The sequence below is a fragment of the Triplophysa dalaica genome, chromosome 7, assembly GCF_015846415.1.
Source record: "Triplophysa dalaica isolate WHDGS20190420 chromosome 7, ASM1584641v1, whole genome shotgun sequence".
NCBI lineage: Eukaryota > Metazoa > Chordata > Actinopteri > Cypriniformes > Nemacheilidae > Triplophysa > Triplophysa dalaica.
The window spans coordinates 8,627,422-8,647,342 of record NC_079548.1 but is presented as its reverse complement, the minus strand read 5'-3'; the positions used below and the strand labels follow the sequence as shown (position 1 = coordinate 8,647,342).

The following is a 19,921-nucleotide window of genomic DNA, read 5'->3' as shown; positions in this document are numbered from 1 at the left end:
GTTTTGTAGTCGGCAGGAAAAATACAAATTATTATGATTTTGCTAATCTATCGATTCTTTACACATTACACACAAATATAGTTGGGAGATGCTTTTTTATACAATAGAAGTGGCCATTACGTTGCTATTCCTTGAGGTGTGTTATTTACAATAAACATTCATTAATATTAAGGAACAATGGTATGAGCAATGGTTAAAACATTTGGTAAATTTAAAATAGAGAATATAAAAAGATGCCGAGCCAAAGTTTCCAGTGTCTGTCTCTTTAATATCCATTTTTACCCTAATCAACTTTTCTTTTTTTTCTTAAAAACTTCAAGTATTTGTTGGGAACACAAAAGTCCAAAAACCTTTTTTCTTCTAAAATGCAAAGACAAAGAAAAAAAATCTAATAAAACAGTTAACAAATAATAACCATCTTAAAACAACTGTTCAATCATATTATCAAAGCCATAATAGTCATCAACACGAATATCAAGTTTTCAGCATCTTAAATCGTCTAACATCTATCTTACAACTAAATGAATTCACCATTTACTTAAATCGCTCACTTTCTACTTGGCAGTCGGTAAGACAAAAACGACTACACCAACCCATCGATATTCATTCCTCTGTGTCTACTCAGCTAGATTTTCTACCAACACAATAGCAAAAGTGGTCATAAAACAATGTCAACAAAATTAAAGACAGAACCTAAAATTGGTCGCAATACATGAAAACAACAACCTAAAATAACCAAATATGTTCCTATAATAAAATTAAATAGCAACAGCACATTTAAAGTTTCTAAAATAAAACTCCTAATGCACTGCAATTGCAAACCCAAGTACAGTTTTTACATACATGCGTTCAGAGACATTATTAATCAGAAATCAGCCTATGCGTTTGTTGCCACCTAGTGGTGGGAGACAGGCGTTTACAGTCCTGGGCATTTGAGAATATTGAGCCTACTACAATATATTCACGAAGAGCACCAGCAATTGCCCATATACAATTACTCTGCCTGGATATAAGTTTTGTGTCTACAGTCTAGTCCATATCATATAATATGAAACCTGAGCTCTAGACGTTACTTTTACAAATGAGTCGTGGAGGTTTTGGAGGTATTAGACAAAACAAAAAGCAGCATTTCCCCAACGACTATCTAAAACGCATCGATCAGCCACTGTCCTGCCAATCCCTCACTCTAAAAAGGAGAAACGTAGACTGATGCAGAACTTCGATGTAGGGAGAGACTGTAGATCCGCAGAGTGGCGCGATACACTTGACGTCATTCAACTATTACAGTACATTTTTGATAAAATGATTGGGTTCAGTCTATACACACCAGCCCATTGAACCTGTAGGGCCTATTGAGGTAATGAAACATTTCAAAAGTACAACACTGCACGTTCCCTAAACTCTCCACGCACAAAAATACGCACAGACCAGATGTCTCGCTCATGTCTCCAAGAAACAGGCACCCCCGGTCTGCCTAGCAAACACAACAAGCTGGACAAGACAATAAATTAAAGAGAAAAAATAAATAAGATCCAACCAGAAGACTTGGGTATCTTTTCTGTTCACCCGATGAGAGAACAGGGTACTGTCAATCTTGTCTGGCCCTAAGTGTGGGACGAAACCTTTGGAAAGATGGTTCAGGTGGAGATTCTTTGTAAACTACACAAACTTCTGTTCCACAGATACGTGTCAAAATCATGTACACTGAAGAAGAGTGGAATCTTCTTCCGGACACAATCACCCATATACAACATTCTAATACATCTCTAAAACACATTTGCGCAGGAGATGCAATGCTCTCTACAAGAAATATGAAGAGGTTAGAAAGAAACCCTCAGAATAAAACCAAGTAAAACTCCAAACTAAAAATTTTTTTAAGTACAAATTTTGAGTTTTGTTGAACAGAATGCTGGGAATGTTAAAATCGAAGAAAAAAAAATCAGAAGACTTAGGAACTTTTGGTTATCCGAAGATTAAGAATAAAACCTAAAACCTGCAAAAGGAACACAGTGATACATGTCTATAAACATTGTTTGGAGATGCACTGGCAGACTTCAGATGGCCATGAGGGCGATGCAATGGACATCCAGACCACGTCGTCTTATCTCATCTGTGATACGGCGCATGAAAATCATCGTCAGAAAAGTCTTGTCAGTTGCATTATTCCAGATATCTGTATTGCACAACATCGATGTTGGTGCATTTAGTCAAAATTCTACAAGCCATGAGATTTTTTTCTTGTTGTGAAAAGTTCTTTCCCATAATTCTCTATCCCAATGTCAGTATAAAAATGTTCCCAGCAGCATCCGAAACATAATTAAACAGTCCTGTGAAAATGGAATCTGAAAAAAGTTCTGTTTTTTGGACAAATCCCATGTTCAGGAGCGCTGAAAACCATCTGCAACCATCTCCAATACGAGCCTGTTCCACATTTCCTAGAATCCCATTTTATCTACCTCATCTCTCTTCTTTCCTTGATACTTTAGAGGAATGCCAGGCCGTAGATCTGATACGGGAAAAAAACGAAAAAGAGACAGTTTGCTTAAATTTTTTATGCTTGGTAAACGCCAAGACACATCAAAAAGAGCCTTGACATACTCAATCAGATCACAATTAGCCATTTTAAGATCCCAAATCAATGTATCAAATGCAACTAAAATAAGCTATTTCCCAATGAGCCAAATTATAGCAAATTACCAAAATCTTCTGTAAAATGGTAGTTTTATGTAAACGTGTGCTTTGGGTTCTTGTACTGACCTAATGAAGGTTTTGAAGGCAGCACTCTGGGGATTGATGCACAAAGGCACTCGTTTGCCTTGCTGGTGCTCTGTTATAAAACGATGGATGAGCTCTGAGACCAAAAGAGAAAGCAGGTCATTAAAATGTCCTTGACAAAAGGAAGAACATTTATCATGTTGCAGAAAGACGACAGTGATGAAAAGCCAGTCACCTTTGCCCTGCCAGACAGAGTGCATGCTCTGCTCATAGTTGTGGCTAAAAGGGCGATCGGCAGGCGGCTCAAAGTCCCGGGTGTACACCCTACCGCTGGGCACCGAATAACAGCACTTGCACATGCAGGTGTGGTACCTTAGACGACCTTCATCTAGGTACGGGTGAGACAGAGCGTCACTGCCTGAGATCCGCTTGGCCTGCAGATAGACACAGACTGATTCATCGTTGAAGTGATAGCGCAAAATATTAAAAAACCAACCCCAAACACAGAATTCTATTATAATGTCATACATACCGGATCAAACACAAGCATGCGACACAAAAGATGAACAGCTTCGTGTGTGGCTCCATCAGACAGCATGTACAGAACAGACAGTGATGGCTGAGGGAGACAGAACATAACTTCAATTTACAATACTGTCAATGGAAAGCAGTATCCCTGTGTGAACTACAGCCGAATAATAGTTTCGGCAACTTGATTTGCCTAGTATTAAAAAGATATATTAATAAAAGTGCAGTTTTTTATAACTCAGCATAAATGCATGGTTTCGTAGATACTAAAGATTTAAAAAAAAGAATTGTATGGATAAGACTTACAAAAAGTAACGTATAGCCAATGAAATCTATAGAAATACAAATGGCTTTTTATTATTTAATAGAAGGAAGGGTACAGAACTGGTTTGTGAGGTCCTCTTAAAATATGCGCTCGGGCTCCTTCACACGCAGATGACATGGCGGAGAGAGGAGGAGTTCCGAGTAGATCAGTGATCAGGTCCAACTGAGAGAGAGAGAAAGGGGGGGAAAGTCAAGACACATAATGCCATGGACAAAAACATTTTTGGGGATGTGATTCTTCTTTATTATTCGTCAGTACCTGTTGTATGGGGCTCTGAGCCTGGAAAAGAATGCGACGACCCAACAGCTCTGCAAAGATGCAGCCTACAGACCAAACGTCTATAGATGATGTGTAATGCTGACATCCCATCAGGACCTCCGGAGCGCGGTAATACTGCGTCACCACCTCCTGGGTCATGTGACGAGAAGGGTCTGGTTCCTCCACTCTTGCCAGACCGAAGTCACAAATCTAAATAAAAAAGGACGGTAACATTTCTCAACTTCTCATTTCACCTTATTGGACAGAGTACCATTATTATTTGGGCACATGCGTTACCTTAAGCAGACAGTTACTGTTGACCAGAAGGTTCCCTGGTTTGATGTCTCTGTGCAGAATGCCTGCTGAGTGCAGGTACTTCAGGCCTGAGGAACAGAGAGAGACTCCGATTAGAGAAACAAATAACTGTGGCGCAAAACTGGTGCATTTTTCATTTGAAATAGTTTGACATTCACATTTCGTGCTCTGGAAACTACATAGTGTTTAATGACTATTATTAGAAATCATTTTATGGATACAATTAGTATCATCTTCACATTCCCTATAATGTAGACAAGGAAAATCAAAAACGCTCTAAATGAGATTAAAAATTGGGCAGGATTTTCGTTAGAAAGGTTCTTTTCATGGCACGGGATTAAAGCCTTCCCATGCCGTAATTCAGGCACAAAATGCACACACACAACTAACCCCTATCTGTCCGGATACTCAATAAAGCCAACCTTTTTTAACTAAAACCAGAAAACTTTTTATGCGTTTTGGCTGCTTGTTTACACGACAAGTTACAACAAAACTGTGCAGAACTGTGAAAACGCTATTGTCATGCTCATGCATATTATGTGTTCAGTCTAGGCCTGTCCGAGTTCTCCCAAAACAACAATGGCATGTTACAATATAGCATTTACTCATTTTCGTGGATCCGTGTGAACATGTGCATGTGATACTTTTTTAAAAACCCAACTTTTCCTGTACTACATTGTTATCATGTAAAGAGTGATGTAGATGTGAACTCACCCCTGAGTATCTGGTAGAGGAACACTTTGATGTGATCTGTGGTGAGAGGCTGTGGAGAAACGATGACTTTATGCAGGTCACTCTGCATGAGCTCAGTGATAACATATCTACAACAGCTCGAGTCAAGCAGATAACATATCTTTGACATATCTACACACTCATTATAAACCTCTACATTTAGAATTAACATTCTACAAAATTATGAAAAGGTGGTGTAACAAGTTCATTCTTATTACGTGTTTAGTGTTTTTGCGTTTACTTGTTTTTCTAGAAATTTTAAGAGTACCTCTAAAAGATCACTATGCAAATACATGTATTTACAGCATAGCAACATCTACACTGGATTTACAGTCATCCTGTAGTCCTGTACAATACAACTACTTTATCATCTCACTACTGAGCCATTAGGATTCTCCTTGTGAGCATTCTCTCAAGAGAGAACTAAAACAGAAGGATACATCTCTTCAAAGCAGTCGATTTGTGGAGGCTGGAGAATGTCAAGGGCAGACAGCACCTGTCAAAGCAAATTTTCCTTTAAATTAAAACATGCCATCAAAAACACACCTGCTCATTCATTTGGAACCTACAAAAACAATGTGATACACTGTGACACATGCGTTTACTCCATTCTTAAACGTACGTTGTCATGTTTGAAGAAACACAGCATCCGGAGTTCCCTGAACACACGCTTGCAGGAGACCAGGTTCTGGAAGACATTCGGCATTTTCTTCAAGGCCACCTTGCGTCCATCTCGAGGGTCCGTCACAGCCCTACCAAAGCCATACAAAATAGAGATTACCTATTATAATGTTCTCTTCCTTTAATAAGTTTTGTGGTATGTCAAAAAAAGCCTGATGGAACGTCCATAGAAAAAACATTGCGGGATTGATGTTTACGAGCATAGCAACAATTACATTGAGCATTTGCACACACCGACCAAAAATTTTGAACACATCATTTATATATACCTAGATACACCTATAGTCCATGGCTGGTGTACTTACCAGACCACACCAAATGCACCGTAACCGATAGGTCGATCAGGCTCCATTTCTGCTGGACTTGGAACTTCACTTGCTGGGTTACTGTGAGGTTGCGGGATGGCCGCCCCTCCACCTGCGCTGCCTCCAAGAGATGCCGGGTGCCTGGGAGTCCCAGCGGGTGTGATGGGTCCGGTCGGATTTGGCGTTGCTCCGAGCCCTGTTGAGGTAGTGCCGGCCGTGGTGCTCACGCAAAAATATTTATGGCCTAAATCTGATCCAGGGAACAAATTACCACATACTGTTGGCCGAGTGGACCCATGGAAAGCCATCCTGGATCGAAACAAGAATCGGTGGTTTTTAGGTAAAGCATTTGGTTACATGGGTAGTCATCAAACGTATTCAACTCAAGTTGTAAAATTTGAATGTATAAGCTACAGGTCACGAGCTTGTGTCATAAATCTCCCAAAAAGGATTAAATTGATAATGAAAAGGAGAATATATGAAGAAGATTTATTTGATATGCTCAGAGCTCACTACTTTTATAATATGGCACCTTTAGACTGCACATGAATTTAACATAATCCGCCAGTTTAAATATGCAAAACATTTCAGGTCTCTGAGATGTTTATCCTGGAGCCTGGCAAGCATGCACATTTTCCTAAAAATATTTCTGCGTAACACAATACAAGTTTGAAAAGAGATTAGAGAAAGCAAACGACAGAAACAATATTTTGGGAGAACTGTTGCTTTAAATAGCAAGCTATCAATTAACATGTACAAAAAACCCACAATAAATAAGGTAACATACAAAAATGTAAAACAAGTAAGTAAAATACAACCAATTCCCTCAACCAGTGCCTGATAACCGAAGTGTATCTGCAGCCACACTGCCACAGTTTAACTCCCTCAGTAACCAGTGTTGGGTAAATTACTCTAAAAAGTGATTCATTACTAGTTACGAATTACATATTCAATAGTGTAATAAGATTACTGCACAAATTACTCTCTACAAAAAGTATTTAATTACTTATTACTATCTTTATCCTACATCAACCCTAATTAGAATTGATTCAAGGATAGACATGAAACAGCTTATTTAATTCATTCAAATAAATAATAAATAACTCCACATTCTTATTAACTGAACAAAGTACACCAAATGTGTGAAGGATACATTAAAGCACACATTTTAAAGTTAGATTTAAAATTGTCATTTGTTCTATTGAATATATTACACAGTATTTAGATCAATTAAACCATAAGTAGCTGTAATTAAATTGTAGAAAAAATAAGTTATCCCTTACTTTACTTATTCAAGGGACAAGTTATTAAATACCAGTAAAGTATAACTTAGTAACCACTAGTTAAACGTGAACCAACACTGTCAGTAACAAACCCAAACCGAGTGTATGCCAAAGCCAAAGGTCTAACGTTATGTACTTTTATCATGTGTTCAGTCTGTGCTGAAGTGTGTCAACACCTTAGTCTACAACGTCTGGACACCCTTCAAAAAGCTGAGCATTATTGCTACATGTCTGGAGACGGACCAACAGCATTAAACAGCACTTTTAGTTCCTTATCTTTGTTCGCAGTGACCTCTTTCCTCTAACGTTATATATCCAAGCTAACAAGCTACCCTGCAATTAGACGTTACAACAATATTCTTTAAGCTACGATACACAAACTCACTTTCTTTCATTTTTGCTCAGTTTGATATCAATTCATTTTCTATCCAGAGCCTCTCCTGTTGTAGCTAACCCGATCTCACCAGCTGTTACCCCCGGCTAAGCTGGCTAATTCATCTGCTCCATGACCTATATATGATGTTTATGTTCACAAATGATCTTATTTAGACCAAGCATCGGACATCACGTATATATACTCTTTTCTAATGCGTAACGAGGAAGAAAAGCCGAGCCGTAGTCAGTGTTAAATCGCGTGAATGTGTGTTTATTCGCTACAGATGTTTGTAAAGTTAGCTTTAGCACAGCGGCTAACCTCTCGGAGCTGATGGCAGCGGCGACGGAGCTCAAATCTGCATCGCGGATATTGGCGGTCCGCAGCGTTTTCTCTGCATTTTCACCCGCTTTAATCTGCCGATGCTGCCGATGTCAAATCCGGCCCGTCTGCGAACGTGTTTCTCTGTCAGATCTGGAAATCAGCTGTTGGAAATAGCGGTAGTGAAGGAGAAGGAGGAGGAGGAGTTGAGAGAGAGGGGGATGGAGATGAGGTGAAAGAAAGGAGGGATGAGCGGATGGGGGAGGGTAGGACCACCGGTGTAAACAATGCGATTTAACCCTTAACTCTTCTGTGTTAATACAGACTGGAGTTCAGGCGACTATACACTTTCCACTAAGAGGGTGTAAATAGGGTCTGGAACTGCCCAAAAGTATTTATTTATACTTTTCACCAAGTGAGTAAACGGAGGTGATTAAAGCATTGTTGATCGTCCCCAGCAACTCAAATTAAAAATGATATTTCATAAATATTTCACAAACGTTAAAATGTTCCCTATACATTTTTTCAATGATCATGAAGTATCCAGGTTAATTATAAACATTAATGTAATATCAACTTTATAAAAGCCCTTTAATATGCCATAATAGGTTGGCAGATCAGCCTTAATTATTAATTCAGATAGGTTGGTGTGCCCAAATGTAGAGATATCATTTTAATTGACCTATGGTTTTACTACGTATAAAACAGAAAGCCTGAAGTTACACTTTAATATAAATTTAATATCAAATATATTATCGGATCCAGCTAATAATTAAAATATTTGAGGAAATGTAAGATGTTTTTTGGGGTTTGAAACAGAAAATTAAATAAGAACGACAACCTACTTGGCTTCTATGAATGCTTTAAAACGGGTCTAAATAATGGAATAACCGTATATTTAAAAAAAAACTGGTTAAAATCATATAGTTACAAGGTTGTATGAGGAACCAGCTAAACAATATTTTTAGGTCAAAGTAGTTTTAGGTCAATTTAGGTCAAAGTAGTTAATTGGATTTTTGTTTTTACAAAACAATGATATTGTTGCATGACTTCAACAAGATGTAAATGGAATGGAAAAGACATTTGATGTGGCACAGGGCAAAATCACTGTTTCACTATTACTAAAACCAACTTCTTTTTAAATTATATTAACTTAGAAGTAGGTTACAGTTTCTCTTACGTAATACATTTCAATACCAAAATATGTTTTTTCCTATAATGCTTCAAGAACAACAATTGGTTACCAAAAAGTTTCCTATTTTATAAAGTGCCACACCCCGTCGCATACTTTCATACTATATATCAACATTGAAGGCACCAGATAAACTATACATAATAAAGAATATCCCAATAGATGAACAGAGTCTTCAGTTAGTTAAATGCAGTATAATTAGGTGCAAGATCATTGTACAGAGATTCATTAGGATAAGAGTACAGCGACACCAACACATATTGGCATAACAAGCATAAACACAAACAGAACTTGAAAATTCCTATGCAGCTTCATTAACTTTACAATTAACATCCTCACTTGAAAACAAAAGTTAGTAGATAAATCAAGATCAATGAGAACTGGGAGAAATATCAAAGGAGTCATTTAACAATATGCTTTTGAAGCTTTCACATATACCACATACATTACAAATATAAATATTTTGTCCATGTAACGTTTGAAATCCTTACATCCCTTTGCATGGATTAAAGAGAGGAAATGGCACCATATTTGATCCCCTCGGACGTTCTGTGTAGTGGTCCATTCATGTAAAGATCATTTATGATGGTCTCTTACAACAGAGTATATTCATTTATAAAATGTGTCTTCTTCATTTTCAAGACCATAAGTTAATGTGAGTTCTAATAATATACAGAAAAGGTTAGGAGGCATAACGTGTCAATTCTTCTTACTCTTCTACTTTCCTATGTGGAATATTTTCATAATGAATTGGGACAGTCAACAATTAAAACCAGAGTGATCTCTCCATCGGGAAATGACTGACACCCCAACCATTCATCCAGCAGATCGTCATAGAAACAAGAGGTTTCTTCCTCAAAACAATATCGTACTGCATCCATCATACCAGATTAAAACATACAAGGAACATAAAAATGAATTTGAAGCAAGATGATGTTTCTTGAGGATATGTCACACGTTTGGAGAAAGTCATTTAGTTCTAGCACAGTGCCAGGAAGATGGAAAGGTGAATGGGAGGGGTTGGTTAACGAGTAGGTTTCCACGGTAATTTTTGTGTTGGCATTTCCATGGCAGCCTTGGATGGGAAAACAGTGAGGTTTGATTGGTAATGTTGATTTGCATTCACAATGGCTCCTCCTCTATGGTAATATCTCCATTAATAAACAAATTACCCAACACGGGATAAGAGGAGGCTATGTTAAAAAACATGAGAAAAATGTATGGGTGTTATGGTTAAAGCAAATATCTGCATATATTAATATATCTTATTCCTTACATGCACACAACGTAGTTATGAACAGTGATATATTTTGTTTTTAAACATTTTCAAGCATGTTAAAAGCCATGAAGGGGATTCCATTAGACTAAATGACAACACAAACTGAGTTTTGAATTGATTCACAAAAATGAACTGATCTTAACAACATTCTTTTTTTTGCCAAGAGACGATGTTAAAAAAAACTCATGTAAATTTTAGGCACACGTTACATCACGTTAAAATCATTGTGATATACACAATGATCTCTGAATCACGACTTTGTGAATGTTCAATATATCAGCTCTGCCTAGTTTACTTCATTCCTCACCTGTCCAGGTTTGAACAATCCTCTAGTACAATAGTCTCTATTAATCCCCCTTTCATCCAAACCCACCCCTCCCTCTTCGTGGTGTGCTGTTGGCTAGCTGTGGCTCTGAGTAGCGATACTGGAGCAGTCAGTCACCAGCAGGCCAACCGTGATTGGAGTATTGGAAACTGAAGTCGTCGCACCCACAGTTGCAATTGAACTGCTGCTGATGGGGCAGGGAACATTGGGGTCTGTCTGGTTGGCATGTGTGGCCATGTGGCCCTGCAGCTGTGTGGGTGTCTTACAGTGCACCCCGCACAACTGGCACAACAGCACCCCCCCTGGACCGGACCCACGGCCGACCCCACCATCCTTCCACTCTTGCCCGTGGTGCTTCTGAGCATGGACACGCAGGTACGTCAGCGTGGTGAAACCTATGCGGAACAAAATGTAGTCATTACATTTCCCTTGCTTATCAGTCCACAAATGAATGAATGAATGTAACTCACTGCGGTTGCAAATGTGGCAGACATGATGCTGTGACTGGTTATGGACCCTCATGTGATCAGTGATGTAAGCAGGGGAGAGAAGTTTGCCACATATGTGGCAGGGAACCTTGTCCTCGTGTCTGACCATATGAGCTCGTAACCGGTCCTTAGTAGCGAACGCAGATTCGCACGTCTGCACAAACCAAAAACACGATTCGGCAAATACTTTCGTCATTCTTTTTAATAGTCCAAACCAATTCCTATCTGACGCAGACATTGTGACTCATCCTTGGCTCACACACAAACAGTCAAATATGGCTGCAGCCCACGGACAGGTCCTCTCACATATGATTAGAAAAGCACTTTTTGGAATACATAAGCACTCGGTAAAACTATGTCACTGTAATACGCAGAATTACACTGTTGTATTGAGATACATTGCTGATGGTTTGATAATGAACGAAAGAAATTGAGGGAGGATGATTCAAACGAATGTTCCCCATTTAAAAGCACTTATTTCTTTCCACATCATCTGTGCCTCTAAGCTGTTGATGGTATAGATTTTTTTTACAAGCACCCACAAGGGATTATGCATTTAAATGTACGTATTATGTCTAAATTTAAAACTATGAATTGAATTTGTTTATTTATTTGTTTTTAACGTCCATACATGCTCATTATACTGTATTATAAAGGCATACGGAATAAGAACCCAAAACAAAGACTGTAATGTATTGTTTGCTTATGGGCAGGCTATAATGTAACATAAACAGTTATCGCTCAGTATTCACGCCCAGAATCAGCACAAATGTGTTCTTTACTTTCAAAATCTGTCATTAAAACCATGTTCTCATGACCCCTTATCAATCTTGTTAAAGACAGCTATAAAGACTAACAGATCGGACTGTGAGAAGACAGTAAAAGAGTGTGTTTTGATTACCGGACATTTGAAGGGTCTTTCTGTGGAATGCACCTGTCGCACATGACTGTTAAGATGGTCTGGCCTGCAGAAGACAGAGAGAGGGCTCAAACACAGAATACAATACTTACAAAACGACAATGAGCCTACAAAGTCACACTCCCTATGTGAACAACAAACAAGGCCGAAAATAGAACTGTAAACTGATTTTTTTCCATGTTCAAATGTTTAAGTGAACCGTTTTATTTACCATTGAGTTGTTACAAAATATTTGACTTTAAGTGATTTGTAATGAAAACATACCTCTGACACTATAAAACATATCTAGTAAGAAAAAGCAAATTTTGGCCAGAAAAAAAACAGTAACAGAAAAAATCTAATTTCGTTGTTGAAGCCAGTACAATGATTTAAATGCGTCTATATAGAGTATAGGTAGATAAATAAAGATAGTCATAGAAGGTCATTAATTCCTCATCATACTAACACACTTTTAGTCTCAAATTAGTAATTAGGGCATCTCTCAATAGCTTTATTAACAATATCATTCACAGTCCTTGTCCACTCTCAGAACTACAGTATAACGCCCACTGCTGCGACATGCTGTGAATGAACTTTCTAAATAAATAATTCAAAATGCTGTTTAAACATTGCTCATGTGTTTTTATGCAACTGATTGGAAATGTCCTGTTATATACATGTGTACAGGTATGTGGAAGTAAATGTCTTACCGAGAGAACCCCTTGGCACAATGAGGACACACGTATGGTTTCTCTACCCCTCCCTGATGTGACCTGACATGATAACTCATGCGATCCTTTCTCTTAAACCTCTGCTGACAGATCGGACAGGAGTACGGCTTCTCATCGGAATGGGACAGTCGATGCCGGTTCAGATGGTACACGTCCCTGAACGCCTTTCCACAAGCCTCACAAGCATGGTTCTTCCTTACCGGATTGGGGTTTGGATTGGGATTAGGAGATGCGTTTACTGGCAGAGTATTTGTTATGGGGATAGATATTTGGATCGGGGTGGGATTATTGAGGTTGTCGTCTGCGTTGCTATTTGGTGCAGCCTAAAAAAGAAGGAAAATTTTCAGGATTTGTGGCCTGGGCCAATTTATTTGGTTTGTGTCTATGGTGCTTTAAACAAGTGGTTTTGTTCAATGCATATTATTTTTGAGGAAAGTGACAGATTTTTCTTTTCTGAGTAAAGCAAGAACAATGTTTGCTGACCTACTAACCAACTGACTATGCGTGTTCGATAAATGAGGTGAATGCAGGATTGAGACCTTGTTACACAACTGCTGACGCACTAGCCTCATTCTGAGCGACTTTAGGGAATTGTTAGATAAGAGGTCTGAACATTTTTACTTTGTTACAAAACAGAGAGCATATGGAGAGGTAATAATAAATAGAGAGCACGCTGGGTTAAACATCAAGGATAGGACAGCACAGGTATGCAAAGTAGGCAAAAACGGACACGAACCAAACCAACCTGAACCATTGTCCCAGTAACCACCACTGCGGTAGGGAGGGGCTGGGTGACCGTCATGGCAACCGTTGCTGGGGCAATAGAGAGAGAAACTGTCTGCTGATTTCCAATAGGGGAAGGATGGGCCATGGGGTCGACTGCTGTAGGTATAGAGGCAGGTATGGACAGATGAAGAAGGGAAAGCGGGATGCTCTGTCTCTCCACACGTGCTCCGGCCTTCCCTCCATCTAATTTCTCTCTGGCAGCCCTGTCCTTCATCTTCACGCCGGTGTGGACCGACTGGTGACGCCGCAGGTTATAGCTGTTCTTAAACTGCTTGTTACATATGGAGCAGATGTGTGCAGGTCGGGCTGGTCGAGAAACTGGTTTCACTGGGAAAAAGATGTATATATAGGAAGGTTTGATCATCTTGTTGTACTATGTTGTCTACCAACTAATTTTCGATTTTGAGCCGAAAGAAATGAACATGTTATCCTGGTTCACATTTCTTTTAGGGGGCATCCTGAAGCACATTTTAACCTTAACCAGGTAAAAAATTATCACATCTATATATTCTTTAAGTCACCAATGCCTCAACTCAATGCAACAGCCTAACTTCTCTCTCCTGTACTCCCCCCCACCCTCCTCTTTTACCCCTCCCTCACCCAGTAAAGGCTCCTCACTCAGCGCTGCCGTGTCCACTGTGGATGGGGGCGGGGGTAAGTCTTCAGGAGGCGGGTCCTGAGAGGCATCCGTGAGCTCCGGCAAAAGATCTGATTGGAGGGTCGCATCAGTTTGGGACTGTGAAGGCGGAGTCTGTGTTTGGAAGGGGCAAAATTACAAATTTGAAACATTCTTTTGCTTTTACTTTTGAAGGAAAGTGGCACAGTATTACTGAGCTATTGTTAATAAACAATTTAAAAAGCAGGTGACATTCTTTGAATGCTAACCCAAATACAAAGCCTGCAACTTTTCTTACCTGAAAGAGGAAGTTGCTCCAAGCTGCATCCATCTTGAGGTGTGAAACTGGACAGCTGCCGTCTGGACTAAACTAGTATTTCCCTTGACAAAGTTCTTTCTGTATGTTTAAGTGTTAAGTATTTATAAGACGACTTTGTTCCGTGACAAGCCACTACATGCAAAACGACGCCACCACTAAAATAAAAAAGTACACTAATATGCAATTTTAGTCCTAAATATTAAAATAGAGCACTGACGCTCTCGATTATAAATGATGATGTAAATTCAATTGACTACAGATGTCAATCTCTCAAAATAACAAGCGGATGCAACGCCCCATTGTCATGTACCGGTGGCTCATCATGCTTTAGGATGCATAACATTTGTTTTACTGCATGTAATGCTTTCTCGTTAATGACACCGCCATGTGAAACAACACATTTTTCATGCAAAATAATATCATTTTCAAAACAAATGGCATTTTATTGTTTGATTGCCATTAGCGAACTCATGGCGTAGATAAACTGAATGCCATCATTTTTATTATTATATTCTCCATCCAGGCCCCGAGCAGCATCTATTCGAGCCTCGGCGTCGCGTTAAATCCAATTCCCGTCTTGCGAGCACTTTACCGGTCGTTGTCCATGGCTCCGCCTCGGCATTTCAATCGAGAGGATGACATTTTTCTTTTTTTCCCCTGCAATACTCTCGCCCTCCCACCCTCGCTCTTTCTTCCTTTTCTTTTTTTATCCCGTCTTCTCTGCCCCGCTATCTCTCCCCCACCGCCGTGTCCCCCTTGTTTTAAAGGGATAGTATATTTTGAGAGAACACCCCCTCCGTGTCTTCGTCCCCTCCTCTACGCGATGTATTCGAGCTCCGTGTCGTCCTCTCGCTCCCCTCCGACGCGTGAGTTCGGCCGACGCAAATGACAACAAAAATGTCGAGAGCAGATAGAAGAAAGAAACCGTCAACGCGATGGGTTTTAAAAGACACGGGCCGGTACACAAAAAGCCTTGACGGTAGACAACCGTACGTGCGTATGTGGGAAACGAGCTGTCTGGTGGACAAAAAAAACGTCGCCGGTCCTTAAAGGTAAAGGCGTACGCAAACGCAGACGCAGACGCAGCCGCTGTAAATAATAAGCGAGTCCAGATCACTGCCGATCATTATTGCACTCGCTCAATGTAAGTAAATACATAGCAGACGCGCTGACAAAACCTGAAAACGATTCAGGGTGACAGTCTGTGTGACTTAAAATATAAAAACACAAACAGCTGCATGTGTTGTCAGGTATATGTATTGTCAACTCACCTTTTACGGTACAAAAGGATATTCTTCACAGACAACACTCTCATTATATATATAACCAAATTCCCCAAAGTTGTAAACTAATCAATAACAATAGCTTTTAGACTTCAGGGTATTCAGGTGCTCAAATTCACCATAAAGTATATTTCTGCCCCCTGCCAAAACCCAGCAATACATTCAGAAACTGATACCACAAGGAAACTTTTATATTAACAAATCCATCAATCTTTAAACTTCTATTCAAACATATAAATATTTTGACATGTCTGCAACAAAACACATACGAGTCTAATCAAACAATGCTGGACAGCCCCAAAATCGGACGATTAAATATCACAATTAATGATAATCAACCGCCAAATACAATAATACTCAAGTGGCTTTAAGTTGAAGTGTGGAATGTGCCTGTATGTGTATTTGTTAAAAATTTGAATGACCAGAGCCATTCCAAAACATTTATGAATTGTTATTATTATCAATGTTATAATAATGAATCATTTCATTTTTATAAACCTTAAGCCAATGACATCTAAAAACCTAATGACAGTCAAAAACATAAGCATGGTACACTCATACTGCAATTCATTCCAATAACAGCAACAGAAAACACAACTATAGGAATGTGAATAAATAGATTTGCCCTGGTATATAAGCATTGATAATCTATATTTAAATAAAAGTAAATGCTTATACTGAGGCTTTGAAAGGTGCCATGATTCGTTTCCATTTACTCATCCTACACTGGCCTTCAGTATTTTTAGGACTATCAACAATATCACAACTTTCTCTTTTAAAATTGAAAGCACTATCTCTCGCACCTTTTTTGCTCTATTTCAATGCATCTGCTCTCTCTCTCTCTCTCTCTCTCTCTCTCTCTCTCTCTCTCTCTCTCTATCATTGTGCCTTGCTTTTCTCATTCTCACGGTCAGCCACATCGATGGCAGCCATATTGCGGGAGGCTGTGATGAGATGCAGGAGACTTATGCCAGACTTCAGCAGACAGACTACACCGCACACTGCCAGCAGCAATTGCATCCACACTGTGCAGAAAAGAAAGATAACAACCTTTATTCTCTCAAATCTCAATGAGGATTTTAAAATTATTCTCAAATGAATAAATCTAACACAATATTGAAATGAAAAAGCGACACAGTCAAACTGACTGATGGTACTCACCCTGGGTTTCCTCAATGAAGTACATTATATACAGCAGACAGAAGAACAGCTCATTCCCCATACACATGAAAAAAAGCACAGGCTGTGGAAAAAAAAACATTGAGACATTTTACAATAAGGTATGCATACATTAGACCAACTATTTATTGCAGCGTCCTACAAGAAAACTCAATAAAAACTTCATTTACAGGAATGATACTTAAAACCCCCCATTTAAAGACTGGTGTTCCAAGAGATGTTAAAAACAGATGTGACCACATGCACTGACTCAAGATTCATTAACAAATCAAAATAGGCTTGCAAAAAAATGTGCTTAAAAATTGTGGGTGGGATATTGGGAATTTAGGACTGTTTTGTTACCCTGGATGTGTAGTACAGCCTAAGGATGGGGTTGCCAGAGAGGTCAATAGCTTTGTGACTGGTGGCTCCCTTCATCATGGAACTAAAATAAACAGGAAGAATGAAACAGATTACATGCACAGATTTCATGAAAGTCACACAGGTCTATCTCCTAAATTCAATTGTGCTCTGGCCCACTTGAAAATATCAATTAAAGGGATTGTTCACCCAAAATTGAAAATTCTGTCATCATTTTCTCATCCTCAGGTTGCCAAACATGTATAAATGTCTTTGTTCCGCCAAACACCAAGGAAGATATCAACAGCAATAGTAGGGAACATAAATACTTTGGGAGTCAATGGGGAATGAGATTTGTTTGGCTACTGACATTCCTCCAAATGTGACCCTGGACAACAAATCCAGTTTTAAGGGTAAATTTTTCGAAATTACATAATCTGAGAACAGAGTAAATAAGGTTTCTGTTGATGTATGAGTTGTTAGAATATGACAATATCTGGCTGAGATAAAACTCTGAAAAATAATCTGAGTGTGCAAAGAAATCCAAATATTGATAAAATCATCTTTTTAAGTTGTTAATCAGGGGAACTGTGGCAGGCAATCTACTAACATTTTTTTTAATATATTTAAGGTAGGAAATTTACAAAATATCTTCATGGAACATGATCTTTATTTAATATCTTAATGATTTTTGGCATAAAAGAAAAAAATATAATTTTGCCCCATACAATGTATTTTTGTCTTTTACTAAAAATGTTCCCGTGCTACTTAAGACTGGTTTTGTGATCCAGGGTCACACATTTCTTCCTTTGTGTTTAGCAGAACAAATACATTCATACAAGTTTGGAGCAATCTGAGGGTGAGTGAATGATGACAGAATTTAACATAAAAAATTCAAATTGTTCCTTTAATGAGGTATCATGATAATCATTTGGTTTAAGTAGAGAAGCCAATCCAATCATATTTTGATTCAGTGGCGAATCGAGGATTTTGGTAGTTTTACAAACCTGTGCAGGTGCAGCCAGTGGCTGGCCACATCCAGACACATGCTGAGCTGAAACAGGAAAGTGTAGGACGGGTACAACAGTGCCAGATTCACCAACAAACACATGGTAGCGCAACGATCCGTCAACATGTCCAGCATGGCACCAAACTTTGTACCTAAGTGAAGGATAAAAAGAGTGAGACAACAGAAATAAACACAACACATAAAACATGGGTCTATAGATAACTACCTTGATTGAGAGCACGGGCTGCATGTCCATCGAAGGCATCCAACAGCGCACTCAGTAGATAACAGAATACTGCTGGACCTGGGCAGCAGGGCATCAAGAAGAAGGATACCAGAGCAAGTACAATACGTGCATATCCTAAAGAGAAGGAGGAGAAACGATACAAATCGAGAATGAAAGTGATGCAGTGGGATGGCTTGAGCGGAAAGCATCTTAGCTTGTGTGACAGAATTTGAATACTCCTCAATGCATTTCACTGTAGGGGATTACAGCGACAACCAAGCTGGAAAAGAAAGAATCACAACATTTCTAACAGATTTATTGGTTATTTTATTGGTTTAAACGGAAACTTCAATGGTCTCCCCTGGTCATGTTTTGGGTTTACTGGTGGGCTGTTATCTGATGAATGGGAACCATTGGAATTGAATCGTACTGGACTAACTTACACCCCAACATAGACTGCATAAACGATTATTGTAATGGCTTATCTGATAGATGAAGGTTTGGGATTTGTCATTGAAACTATGAGAACTTGTATTGTTTTCATCAGTAAGCAACACATCACCCACATCCCCAAAAAAGAACATTCATAAACAAAAGGCTGAATGCTTAAATGCTCAATAAAATAAAAGCTGCAGTTAAATGAAGCTCACTGCGCTGATCTCTACGAGCAGCTTCCGATAACTTGTAGTCAATACCGGAAACGATGGATTTACACTCACCTATCAGATTCGGGACAAAAAGGAAGATGTTTTCTTCGGTCATGGTAATGTTTTTATTTGGACGGAGCTGTCTGAGGGCCGAAATGTCTTTACTTAGATTTCTATTCCCTTCTTCGACCCCTCTACTCCGCTGGCTGGAGTCCTGTAGGGAAAGTAGCATGTGACGTCATGTTTCCTGTGTGAGCGCACGCTGTTAAAGGAATCCTCCCCTTTAACGGACATGCGCTTTTCGTCGGTGCCTAAAAACGCGTCACAAAGCTGACCCGAAATTAGCTGTGCGTAACTGACGTGTGTTTGGATATGTTCTATATATTTATTATCTATGAACTTGTTTCTGTTTATTAAGGCATCTATTAAAGTATAGTAGGGAATCGACAAAAAGTTTTGGGAGGCGGACATCCACCGTCCTACTTCGTGTCATGTCTTAAAGGGATAGTTCACCCAAAATTCTGTAATCATTAACTCACCCTCAAGTTGTTGCAAACCTGTAGAAAGTTCTTTCTTTTGGCTGAACACAATGGAAGATATTTGGTAGAATGTTAGCAATTTTCAGTTCTGGAACATCATTCACTACCATATTAGTGAGAAAACAGTAAGTTTTATCTACTATGGTAGGCTTGTGAATGATGTCCCAGAACTGAAAATTGCAAACATTCTTTAAATCCAAATATATTTTTCTGTGTTCGTCGGAACAAA

The 19,921-nt window shown here is 39.0% G+C and overlaps 3 protein-coding genes across 5 annotated transcripts; all 3 read right to left on the bottom strand.

The window, feature by feature from the left end:
* Positions 1-253: 253 nt before the first annotated feature.
* nlk1 (nemo-like kinase, type 1) lies at positions 254-8,105 on the bottom strand. Its single transcript, XM_056753619.1, has 12 exons — positions 7,837-8,105; positions 5,860-6,168; positions 5,496-5,625; positions 5,314-5,369; positions 4,856-4,962; positions 4,124-4,209; positions 3,827-4,036; positions 3,629-3,730; positions 3,248-3,334; positions 2,951-3,149; positions 2,758-2,851; positions 254-2,506 (listed from the first exon to the last, which is right to left on the bottom strand). Exons 2-12 carry the CDS (start codon positions 6,165-6,167, stop codon positions 2,458-2,460), a joined length of 1,428 nt encoding a protein of 475 aa, XP_056609597.1. The 5' UTR covers position 6,168; positions 7,837-8,105; the 3' UTR covers positions 254-2,457.
* A 1,102-nt stretch (positions 8,106-9,207) lies between these two features.
* LOC130426422 (vascular endothelial zinc finger 1) lies at positions 9,208-15,561 on the bottom strand. Of its 3 annotated transcripts, XR_008907182.1 has the most exons (8): positions 14,450-15,561; positions 14,136-14,286; positions 13,486-13,862; positions 12,729-13,072; positions 12,022-12,085; positions 11,103-11,274; positions 10,615-11,027; positions 9,208-10,221 (listed from the first exon to the last, which is right to left on the bottom strand). XR_008907182.1 is itself a non-coding variant. In XM_056753187.1 (7 exons), exons 1-7 carry the CDS (start codon positions 14,480-14,482, stop codon positions 10,708-10,710), a joined length of 1,461 nt encoding a protein of 486 aa, XP_056609165.1. In that variant the 5' UTR covers positions 14,483-15,561; the 3' UTR covers positions 9,208-10,707. The 3 variants fall into 3 exon arrangements, 2 of the variants coding, with proteins under 2 accessions (XP_056609165.1, XP_056609166.1); XM_056753187.1 differs by having other exon boundaries at positions 9,208-11,027; XM_056753188.1 differs by having other exon boundaries at positions 9,208-11,027; positions 13,495-13,862.
* Positions 15,562-15,920: 359 nt separating this feature from the next.
* cdipt (CDP-diacylglycerol--inositol 3-phosphatidyltransferase (phosphatidylinositol synthase)) lies at positions 15,921-19,397 on the bottom strand. The gene is made up of 6 exons (XM_056753189.1): positions 19,226-19,397; positions 18,507-18,641; positions 18,279-18,432; positions 17,275-17,356; positions 16,915-16,996; positions 15,921-16,778 (listed from the first exon to the last, which is right to left on the bottom strand). The coding sequence occupies exons 1-6, from the start codon at positions 19,383-19,385 to the stop codon at positions 16,633-16,635; spliced, it is 759 nt and encodes a 252-aa protein (XP_056609167.1). The 5' UTR covers positions 19,386-19,397; the 3' UTR covers positions 15,921-16,632.
* Positions 19,398-19,921: the final 524 nt, after the last annotated feature.

Excerpts from the sequence above, each read along its gene's own strand:
- nlk1 (XM_056753619.1), bottom strand. The coding sequence starts at position 6,167 with ATGGCTTTCCATGGGTCCACTCGGCCAACAGTATGTGGTAATTTGTTC. Across the intron at positions 3,731-3,826 it reads CTCAGAGCCCCATACAACAG|TTGGACCTGATCACTGATCT; the intron begins GTACTGACGAAT and ends TCTCTCTCTCAG. Across the intron at positions 2,507-2,757 it reads GCCTTCAAAACCTTCATTAG|ATCTACGGCCTGGCATTCCT; the intron begins GTCAGTACAAGA and ends TTCCCGTATCAG.
- cdipt (XM_056753189.1), bottom strand. The coding sequence starts at position 19,385 with ATGCTACTTTCCCTACAGGACTCCAGCCAGCGGAGTAGAGGGGTCGAA. Across the intron at positions 18,433-18,506 it reads AGCCCGTGCTCTCAATCAAG|GTACAAAGTTTGGTGCCATG; the intron begins GTAGTTATCTAT and ends TCCTTCACTTAG. Across the intron at positions 16,779-16,914 it reads CTTCATTGAGGAAACCCAGG|TGTGGATGCAATTGCTGCTG; the intron begins GTGAGTACCATC and ends TTTTCTGCACAG.
- LOC130426422 (XM_056753187.1), bottom strand. The coding sequence starts at position 14,482 with ATGGATGCAGCTTGGAGCAACTTCCTCTTTCAG. Across the intron at positions 13,863-14,135 it reads GAGTGAGGAGCCTTTACTGG|TGAAACCAGTTTCTCGACCA; the intron begins GTGAGGGAGGGG and ends TCTTTTTCCCAG. Across the intron at positions 13,073-13,485 it reads CAATGGTTCAGGTTGGTTTG|GCTGCACCAAATAGCAACGC; the intron begins GTTCGTGTCCGT and ends CTTCTTTTTTAG.